The 10861-nt window shown below is 45.4% G+C and overlaps 1 protein-coding gene across 1 annotated transcript in view; it reads left to right on the top strand.

The window, feature by feature from the left end:
- Ppme1 (protein phosphatase methylesterase 1) overlaps window positions 1-10588 on the top strand; it is a 51058-nt gene extending 40470 nt beyond the window's left edge. Inside the window, exons 10-14 of the mRNA XM_031387531.1 lie at window positions 2403-2532; window positions 3628-3672; window positions 5739-5803; window positions 8299-8366; window positions 9438-10588. Coding sequence (XP_031243391.1) covers window positions 2403-2532; window positions 3628-3672; window positions 5739-5803; window positions 8299-8366; window positions 9438-9456 — 327 coding nt within the window. The 3' untranslated portion in view covers window positions 9457-10588. The remainder of the gene's footprint in view (window positions 1-2402; window positions 2533-3627; window positions 3673-5738; window positions 5804-8298; window positions 8367-9437) is intronic.
- The last annotated feature ends 273 nt before the right edge of the window (window positions 10589-10861 follow it).

Here is a 10861-nt window from a genome sequence, read left to right as displayed (position 1 = left end):
TGGTTCCTGCTTACCTCTGATCCTGGGTGTGTCAGAGCACCTGGGAGTGGAGCTTCCTCTGGGTGTTAAAAGTATTTCTATTTAATGAGGATCTTTCTGCCATTCTTAAGGTCATTGATCAGAATATTTTATACTTCTTTAGAATTTGCAAATATATAAATAATGCCTCATGTTTTGGGGCCTTGAAACACCCTGTAAGGTAAAAGGAGATTTTTCTCTTATATTGCAATGTAGCAGCATCTTAATTCAGAAACTGGACTTAGGAGTCTGAGGCAGAGGGATCACAAATTCAGGCCTGCCTGGAGTACAAAATAAGTTTGGAGTTTGGGTGACTTAGTAACTAACACCTGTCTTAAAAATTACAACAAGAAAAGGAAAAAGGGGCAGGCAAGTATGTAGGTCAGTGGGAGGCACTCACAAGCATGAAGAGGCCTAACTCATTCCCAGTCCTGCTCTCCCTCCACCCCACCCCAATGACAAATGTTTAGATTTTTCTATAGAACTTTTTCCACTGTGGAGAGCTGAGGGGATGGGGCTTCTGGTTTCTCCATATTGCTGCTGCCTGTCTCTGCCTGTAGCCGTCTTGGTGGCTGTGAAGTAACATCTCATTGAGGGAGGTTCTGACTTGGTTTTTAAGATGAGAGTGTTACTATTTAGTTCTAGCAGCTCTCCTGTCTCAGCTCCAGAGTGCTTGGACTTCAAGCAGATTCTGCCACACCAAGCTCATGTTCCCATATTGCCTACTGCTATTGGGCATCTTTTCATTCTTATTGCCTAGCTGTGTCTACGCTCTCTGCACATGACTGTCCTTATTTACCTCAGCACCGTAAAAGAGGCCTGTGTCCCCACCAATACCCTTGATACTCTTAGCAGAGGTCATTTGACTGTGTGCTCAGTGTCTACTTCTAGGACCTTCGTTTCCCTTGTCTGTCTTTAATGACACTATGAACTTTCTTGGTTTTGTAGTTCATAAGGCCTCAACATGCTAAACCTGTGCCACTGATCTGTCTATCTGTAAGTCCCAAACTTTTAATTACTACAGATTATACTGTTTTGAAGTCAAGAATGAGTTCTCCTCTTTTGCAAAGTTAGTTGGATATTCAGAATTTTATGTAATCTTAGACAGCTTTAAGATCATTAAAATATCATCAAAAAATACCTGTTAGACTTGGATTCCACTGACTGTGGGTCACTTTGGGTGATGTGGACATCTTAGTCACCCCCTGATCTTGAGCAGATGGTGTCGTCTCATCCACATCTAGATTTCCTGTGCAGTTGGTACACCATCCTGACATTGTCTCAGTTGTATCTGACGTAGTTCCATGATGCAGGCAAGTATGGGATCACTTAGTAGTCCACCTACATTTTTGTTTTGTTTTTCCAAGACAGGGTCTCTCTGTGTAGCCCTGGCTGTCCTGAAACTTGCTTTGTAGACCAGGCTGGCCTTGAACTCTGATCTGCCTGCATCTGCCTCTCGAGTGTTGGAATTAAAGGCATGCACCACCACAGCCTGGCTAGTTCACCCAATATCTGATAGCACACTGTGTGCCATTCACCACCCAGTTGTCAGGAGAAGACAGATGTAGACACATTTATTATGTCACCTTTTTAGAATGACTGTCCCAGGTCGTCATCATCAGCCCGAAAATGAGAAAACAGCCCTGTACTCAAAATGAGCCTGTTCTCTTGAAGATGTCTACCACATTTCTCTGATAGTAATCCTAACTTGAAGGACAGTCTCTGCTTTCTCTTTCCCTTAGGTTGGTTTTCTGTGTGTTTTAGGGTGGGGGGAGTCTTTTGGTTTACTACATTGTGGTCTTTGTATGGCTTTTTTGCCAATTTGTCCTTTTTATTCACTGAAAGAAAAGTTCCTGGGCTGGAGAGATGGCTCAGCGGGTAAGAACACCAACTGCTCTTCAGAAGGCCCTGAGTTCAAGTCCCAGCAACCACATGGTGGCTCCCAACCACACGTAATGAGATCTGACGCCCTCTTCTGGTGTGTCCAAAATCAGCTACAGTGTACTTACATATAATAATAAATAAATCTTTAAAAAAAAAAAAGAAAAGTTCCATCGTGGTTCAATAATTATTTGCTTCCTAAATTTACCATAAGTTACCAGTGGTTATGTCGGACCTTGTTTGTAGTACTGGCCACTTGGGAGGTTGAGGCAGGAGACATAGGAGCGCCAGAAGAAAGCAAATAGGAGTGAAAAAGAAAACTTCAGGTTATCCAGAACTAGAAGTTAGAGCAGCTGGCAGCACTGTGAGGAGGGTTAGATGCACACTGAATATCTGAGCTGTAGTGTGTTCTCAACAGTGGTGCTTCCCCCCCTCACACAGACCTGTCTCCATCATGCTCCCCAGGGCTCGCCCTTACACTCACCTTGCTTTCATTCCTACAGACCAAGAAGGACCATCCATACACCTGGAGGATTGAGCTGGCAAAAACAGAAAAGTACTGGGATGGCTGGTTCCGGGGCTTATCCAATCTCTTTCTTAGCTGCCCTATTCCTAAACTGCTGCTCTTGGCTGGTAAGTGGTGTGTGTGTGTGTGTGTGTGTGTGTGTGTGTGTGTGTGTGTGTGCGCGTGTGTGTGTGTGTGTGTGTGTTTCCTTGGCCAAAATAATCAAATCTTTGAAATATTCAAATAGATTGGGTGGCTTAAAGAACTGAAACCTATTTTTCTCACAGTCTGAGGCTGGCAGTGTAAGATTAGAGTATGGGTTGGATTAAATTCTCAGAGTTCTTCCTGGTTCACAGACCTTCTGTGCTTTCACATGGCTAAGAGAAAGCAAGACAGTTTTCTGGGTCTTTTACAAGGACAATAATCTTATTGTGTCCCCTACCCCTACAACCTCATTTTACCTTTTGTAGACCCCATCTTCAAATCCACTGGGGGTTATGGCTTCCCCATGAATTGTGGGACAGTGAGTCCATAGAAGTGTGAGTATACTGTCATCTAGATGGGACCTCATCACAACTGTTAAGATGAACCAAAATGGACGTGACTTCTAAAGTGGAGAAACTCCCTTCTAACCTCCCCCTGTGCAGGCCTAAACCTAACGGGTTTACATACTTTCAATACTGCATGGTGTTGGCCTGCCCTGAGTACCTGGCTGAACCTGACTCCTAGAGCTTTCTGACCACTGAGAATCGAGACAGTAAAATAATGTTTTCATGTAAACATCTGTGAGTACACATGATTGGTGCTGCACAGATAGCTCAGCAGTTAAGGATATTTGTTATTCTTCCAGAGAACCTGAATTCAGTTCCCACTACCCATATGTAACTTACAACCATCTGTAACTCCAGTTCTAACACCCTTTTCTGACTTCCACATGTGCCAGGTGCATATGTGGTACACATATATACATGTAGGCAAAATATTTATACATAAATTTTATTTAATTATTTATAAATCTAAAAAAATGAACATGATTATCCAGAAATCTCAAACCAAAATTTTTCATATGTTAAAAATATGGGAGTTAGAGAATTGTATCTGTCTGATTGGGGGAGCAGTGGTCTTTTATAGTTCTGTAGCAGTGTTTACTTAATACGCAGCAAAACCCATTTCACAAGGCCTTTTCCAGGGAGCTACTCATAAATTCTCCTATTTTGTTCTAGGTGTTGACAGATTGGATAAAGATCTGACCATAGGCCAGATGCAAGGTAAGTCATCCAGAAATTGTGCCCATGGATCCTTTTCTGAGGGCAAGAAAATGGGCAATCATAGGAAAATTGATATTCTGAGATGGTGATGTACAGTGAGAGAGCATGAGCGTTAAGAGTCCAGCTCCATTGGAGGCCTCCGCCCAGGTGACTGTGGGCGGGTATCTTCCTTCCCTTTTGTTTCGTTTTGTTTTGTCTCTACCTCATCCTAGTCAGGGTATCTCTGGCTATCCTAGAACTCACTATGTAGACCAGACTGGCCTCAAACTCAGAGATCCTCCTGCCTCTGCCAAGGTATCTTCCCTTTTTTGAAGAGTGTCTTTTTTCCCCCAACTAAAAGTGGGAGTTACTATATTAGCTGTGATCCCTGATAGAAGGATTGAGATGAAGTGATTCATCTGGAAATTATTAAGTTTTTTTTTTAAGATATTTTCTTTATTTACATTTCAAACGATATCTCCTCTCCTGGTTACCCCTCCAAAAAAATATCAAAAACAAAAAACAAACCCTGTTTCCTCCCCACTCCCGAAATTATTAAGTTTTACATAGGTGTCTAACACTGGGAACAGACATAATTTTCTGAGTGTTTTTTTATGTTCAGAGTTTAAGAAAGAAAAACTATAGGTACCAAAAGTATAAAGTGGTGAGCAGGGAGAAGAGAGAGCTTCAGGGTGTGGTGAGTTTTAGATACTGCTTTCCCAGTACTCTGTGTCAGCTAGAAAGCTGCTCACAGGTAAAATGAGAGCATTGGTGCCAGCCTCAAGGGATGCCGAGGTGTGGTGGGCGTGAGCACCACTCACAATGCAGGCACAAGGGCCGTGCAGCAGTGGGCAGAGCAGGACCCATTTTTTGCTCTATGTTAGAATCATATGAGTTAATAATATAAGAGATCTGAAGGAGAGGCAGCCTTGTGCAGGAATAAGGCCATTAATAGGCTTCATGAATGGTATGGTGGCAGTTCTTTCACTAATTACACATCCTTGGACAGGATGTTGCCCTAATCAGAGCTAGTTTCCTTAGCCCACATGATTGTAGAGTCAGCTTTAACTGTGGGTGGAATAGTATGCCGAAGACACAAACTACTGCTGCATGAGAGAGCTGCTGCACCTGCATTAGCACCACAAGGACTGTTCCAGGTCTCTTACATTTGAGTGGAAAAACTGGGCTCAAAGAGTAAGATGCCCCTCATACCTCCCCTACCTGAGTAGTTAGCATTTAACTACAGTCCTCTAGGTTCCAGGCACGCCTAGTAGCTCATGCTGCTCATGCTGTGACCTCAGCTCTGCTCACTCTTATACCAAACCCTTGGACCAACGCACACTAGGAAAGCTATATGCCCAGTTGTTGCTCACTTTTAATAATTGTCATATTAGGGTTCAGAGAATAGCTCACTGGTAGTGTTTGAGTGCCAGGCTTGGGTTCCTACTTTCAGTTCCAAATTACCACGCACCCAAAATTACTATAAGTTGTAAGCTTGCAGTGTTTGTTCTGTTAAGACAGTATGAGAAAGCACATCTTACAGTGCCTAGCACATTGTTAAATTCTCATTTGTATTTTGTAATGATCCATTTCAATATCCTTAACATAGCTTCTTTTCTAGTGTAGCCCCATTGCTAGCCACTCACATCAGCACCATGCTAGGCTTCTTTTATTCCCATGGGTAATTGCCATTTCAAGCCATCTCTCCTTTGAGTGGGCTATTCTGTCTGCAAAAACCTGCCTGGATGCCTGCTGGCTCAGCAAGACCCTTTGACACATTTTTACAGTCTGTGTGACCATTTTCACCCTTGGTACCACATCGACATTAGTGTTGTGTTTTACTCTCCCACTGGACTGAATCCTGTGAGCACAGGGGCTGAGTTTTCTACCCAAAGTAAATTTACACCAATAGGAAGGAAGGTACAGAGGCAAAAGTAAACTGTGAAGGGAGCAGAACAGGGCTCCAGTTATACTTGTCAGACTGTCCTGGGGAAGGCCCTCCTGGGCTGCCCAGTGACCTGTGAGGTACAGAGATAAGGAGGGGAGGGCTTGTTGTCTCTAAGGTTGCCTGCTTGTTTCCTCTCCAGGGAAGTTCCAGATGCAGGTCTTACCCCAGTGTGGCCATGCAGTCCATGAGGACGCCCCTGACAAGGTAAGTCTAGTGCCTGGTGACAAAAGGACAACTGGGAAGAATGTGGGTTCCACTGTGTGTCTTGGGGTTTATCTACAATCTGCCAGCTCTCCAAGCTCCTTCCTAGTGAGTGCCTGTGGTCTTGACTTTGTGTGTCTGGGCTAAAAGGCTGCTGGTAACCTCTGTTTCATCCCAGAGCCCTGTGGCTAAGATCTTGTTTGCTACCCCTAAAGCCAAACTGCACCCTAAAGTCCATTTACACTCAAGAGAGAATAGAGCTTGTGAGAAAAAGGTGCTTGCAACCCTTCCGGAAGTAAAACGTTGCTGAAGGCCAGCTCCCACACCACAAGGTAAACTGAGGAGAGCTGAGTATGGAGTCAGCGATTGCAGCCAGTGCTGATAGCAACTGACAGAAGCCTCTGCTGATTGCAGCAGGAAATATATGGGGCCAGCATTAGTAGTGCTGGTGGGAGCAAAACTTAATTATCTGGGGCCAGTACTCTCTGTGACCAGTGAGGAACTCTAAACTCTTTAAACTCCTTGGGGGCTATGAGAAAGAAACTGAAAATTTACGCACTCAGCACACACAAACATAGTGGATGAAGCAAAGCAGGCTCCAATAAGCAAGCTTCAACAACTTCAAACATACATACATACCACCTTACATATACATACATACATACATACATACACACACACACACAGTTAGTGGATAAAGCAAAGCTCCAGTGTGCAAGCTCTAACAACTTTATTTTTATCTCTTAGCCTTTTTCTACCCCCAAGTCAAACTTTTCTATGTAAAAAGAAAAATTAACATCATTCAAAAGCAGATAAAATTGTCACGCAAGTGTTGGGCTGCTTGTCTGCCTTGCTGCTGGGGTGTCAGGAGTGCCAACATTCTGCTCAGGGCTGGCAGAATGCAGTCCCTGGGTGGGAAACAGCAGACTCTGGGTGGTTTCTGTTGTTCCAAGTCTCCTGTGTACCTGAGAGTTGGGAACTGGAGTTCCTAGTCTACACTTCTCCTCAGGGCATATACAAACCAGGCAGGGAGGGGAATGCAGAGCCTAGGACCGGAGCAGACCCAGTTTGGTTCCAAGCGAGTGGTGAGAATACAGAGAGGCTGGGAGAGAGAAGGCCCTCTCCAGATTTAAGCTCTTCTCCTTACAAGAAAGGCCTCCCCACAGTGATCCTTGATGAAGAGACAGTCCCTGCTTATCCCAACTGCTTTATTTGATGGCAAATGTAAATGCGTACACCTTACTCAGGGTGAACCAGGGATTAAATAGCTATTGTGGGAAGGAATGCCCAGGAAGGGAAGCACATGGGCTGAACACTCAGAGACTATCTAGATACCTCATTAGCAAAGAGAACTTCAGGTTTTTATGCTAGGAGACTGATGGGTGGAGTTTGGCAAGGAGCTGGCTCCATGCCTACTGTACTCAGTTCTGAGTTTCATGGGGCTTGGGCTCAGTCAGCCTTACCAGTTCACTTGCCCTCCACACAACAGGGAGGTACAGCAGGATTGTTGATTACATGTTTTCCTAATAAAACTTGTACCTAACTAAACACTTTCATATGTCTTTTAGTCTACAAGTTCATTATAAGTTGAAAGCAATAGTTTCTTATGTCATAGGTTAACAAAGTTTTTACCAAGAAACCGGTCATCTACCCACTCCTTGTTCATGACCTTACTTATCATGGTGCACTGAGACCCATGGTCTCATTCCTGGGCCTAACCTAGAATGAATTGTTTCCTTGATCATTAATTTATTCCAAGCCTATTTTTCATCCTAGTGCAGTGTATGTGCTTGTAACGCATGAAAGCTCACTGTCGTCCTTTTCCAGCCTGTGCAGCCTGTACTGTTTTGTAGGAGGAGTCACATTCTATTTTTTATTTTAACTTTAAAGTTTCTGACAACTATCTTCTTAAAATTATTTGAATCAAATCAGGAATTCTGTAAAAATCATTACCATAAGTCATCAGTTCATGTAAAAAACATAATTTCATCTTCATGTTAATCTGCAGGTAATTTGCCCAATAGGGTGGGCTAGTACCCAGTAACCAACCATAACAGACTATAGGCAGAAAGCGTCTTTCTTTGTCAAGTCACACCATGTCAGAAAAATGAGGAATAGAGCCATGACAAACATGAGAAGGCACAGCAGCAACAAGGAGCAATCCTGGGATAAGCCCCTGAGGCTGTGCCTCTCCATATACCAGTCACAGCCATGCAAAGTGGTGGACCGTCTCCAGAAAGCTCATTGCCCTCTGCAACTCCTCCTGCATACAGTCCACCAAAAGGTCCTTGTTCCTCTTCAGCTCTCTAGAGCCCTTACAAGGAGTCCCTGATCCATGTCCTTTTGCTCTTAAGCCACCCATAGTACTACCCATGTAGTAGGACTCATGAGGGCACCAGTAAGCCTTTCACAAAATCTTCCAGCAGTAGCCCACAGGACTTCCAATGCTGAGCCCCTGCACTTCCTTTCCCAGAGCTGAAATGCCTCTTCTTTTCCAGGTAGCTGAAGCTGTTGCCACTTTCCTGATCCGGCACAGGTTTGCAGAGCCCATCGGAGGATTCCAGTGGTAAGTGTGCACAAGTATATGAGTCTAGCCAGCTGGCCTATCTCTGCCTTGGCCCTACCTGGTCTAGTGAGATCTTGTTGAGCTTTGATTGAGTCATACTTTACCTTCTGCAATGAGATGTCTGCTCTCTGAGGGGGCTGTAATGAGAATCAGCCTTTGCCAGAAATGTATGTTCTGCCTCTGCTGAGCAGAGCCATGAAGGTTGTGTAGCAGTCTAGATCAGGGGTCCCAAGCCCTGCACTGCTGACATATAGGGGAGATGATTCTTTGTTGTGGTCACAGGGTGTCCTATGTGCCATAACAACACCCTGCCTGGCCTCTGTCCACTATCTTCCAGAAACAGCTCCTAAACATAATTCTGCCAACCAGAATTGTTTCCACATCGTGCCATTTATCAAAGGAGGCAAAAGTGAAACAATGGCTTGCTTAGAGGGAGAGTGAGCAAGCCCTCATTCCAGAAAGCTCCTCATATTAGGGGACAAGTTGGGCTTTATGTTGAAGGAGAGACCTGCTGACCCACATTGTGTGGTCTAGGCCACTTCACAAGCATCTGTTCTGCCCTGGAGGAGGCCCTTGCTTCTCAGCCCATGTGTCACATGTGTCACATGAGGTGTCACTCCTGTTGGCCTCTTCTCAGAGTTTGATGAGGCTTTGTGGGAACCTGCACTCTTGAAGAAGAAATGCCTTTTGCCTTAGATATCTCTGATTGCCAGGTCGAGGGAGATGGCAGTGACAGGAGTGGTGGCATCAGACCTGACAGGGACCTGGTACAGGGAATCAGGAAGATGGTGGTTCGTGCTGCCCACTCCTGTCTAGTAACTGACCACCCATGGACTCTAGAATCAATAATGAAGACTTAACTTCTCAATAAAATGTTTGGGGGCTTCTAACCATTTAGTTTCTTGGTCGTAAGCCATCCACTGAGGGCAGCACCCCATCTAGCCCCATACAGGACTGTGAGGAGATGGGACATTAATGGTCAATTGGGAGGGCTCCCTAGAGAAAGGAGTAAGCTGGAGAAGAGCTTGTGATGGTTAAATTTGTAACAGTTCCCCTTTCTACTCTTGACAGTGTGTTTCCTGGCTGTTAGTGACCTGCTGTCTACTCCTCCCTCTACATTGAGCTCTGTTGTAAATACATCGCACCAGAGGCCACTGTGATGCCGCTGTCTCCTCCTCACCATCCCGCCCAGCCATGTGACACCGGCTCCTGTAGAGGGCATCCCCAGATGTACAAACCCTTTCCTGTATACCGTTGAAAGCATTGTTCTCCAGGGCCCTTGTCCAACAGTGGCCTGTGCAGTCTGGGGTCTACAGCTCTCCCCACCTCCTGTGCTCCCTGCCTTGCCTAGGATGAAGCCTCCAGAGCTATTCCCCGGCCCTGTTCCTGGCATAAGGCAATGTACCCCCAGGCTCAGGGATCTCCATTCCTTGAGGATGTTCTTGGCATGGTCCTGCCCTACCTCATGGGATGGGCAATGCACACACTGGCCCTTAGTTTTCTCTTTCAAATAAAACACCAGTCAGGTACCTTTATCCCAGTCTTAACTGTTCCAAATCTGGAAGATCCAGAGTAACCAGGATTCAGGGAGAGGTAGTGGACAGCAGTATTCCAAGAAACCAACCTGTAAGCCAGGTCCAGCCAGTCCAAGCACATGGCTTCCCATCTGGGTGAGCCCACTGTCCCACTCCCACATGTCTGGGCACCTGCCCTGGGCTGAGGCCAGGCTGCTCCAAGGGCCTCATGAGCCCTCATCTGCCACAGAGCAACCCAGGTTAAACACAGCCCATGCACAAAGCCACAGCTAAATCCTGTGGAGTTGTTTTTAATGATTGAATTTAACCATTTTCATAGTTGGTTCCTGGAGGTGTGCCAGGTGCCCGCTTGCCTCTTCTAGACCCACAGCTTCTTGATCTACTTGTGGTTTCCATGTCACTACGTAGAAACATCATGGACTAGCACCCCAGTCTTTCCCTCATCCAGCTGTCGCAGCACAGCACTGGGGCCTCCCGCTGCTGCCCACAGGCAGAGTAGGGCAGCCTTCTCAAGCTCATCTTTCTGTGACTGTCTTAGGTGACGTGTAGCCCTCTTCCGTTTTTCACCCAACAACTTCCTACCCCTGTCCTGCTGCACGGTTCAGAGTCTGGGACCGACTTTGTTTCTTTGTTATTTATGATCTTGTTTAAAGAAAATAAATATCTCCCAACCTTTATTTGTCTGAAGAGCTGTCCTTACTTTGCTGATCTGGCTAAGAACAGTTTATTAGATTTAGTTGCTGCAAGACCCCAGAAGCCCCTTTTCCATATGTAGCCACTGGCTAGTAGCCCGTACTCCTGTGTTCCTACGAGCAACCCTAATGAAGCTCTGGGACAGATGGATAGACACAGTGCTCTATTACCAAGGGGATTATCAGGGAGGGAAGAGAGAGAAGGCCTTCTCCACAGCCTGTCGGTATCCTGAGATGGGCAGATGTCTTTACTGCAGACAGGAAACCT

The sequence above is a fragment of the Mastomys coucha genome, unplaced genomic scaffold (assembly GCF_008632895.1).
Source record: "Mastomys coucha isolate ucsf_1 unplaced genomic scaffold, UCSF_Mcou_1 pScaffold21, whole genome shotgun sequence".
NCBI classification, from domain to species: Eukaryota; Metazoa; Chordata; class Mammalia; order Rodentia; family Muridae; genus Mastomys; species Mastomys coucha.
Note: the sequence above shows the minus strand (reverse complement) of the source record. Positions and strands in the feature narration are given on the sequence as shown.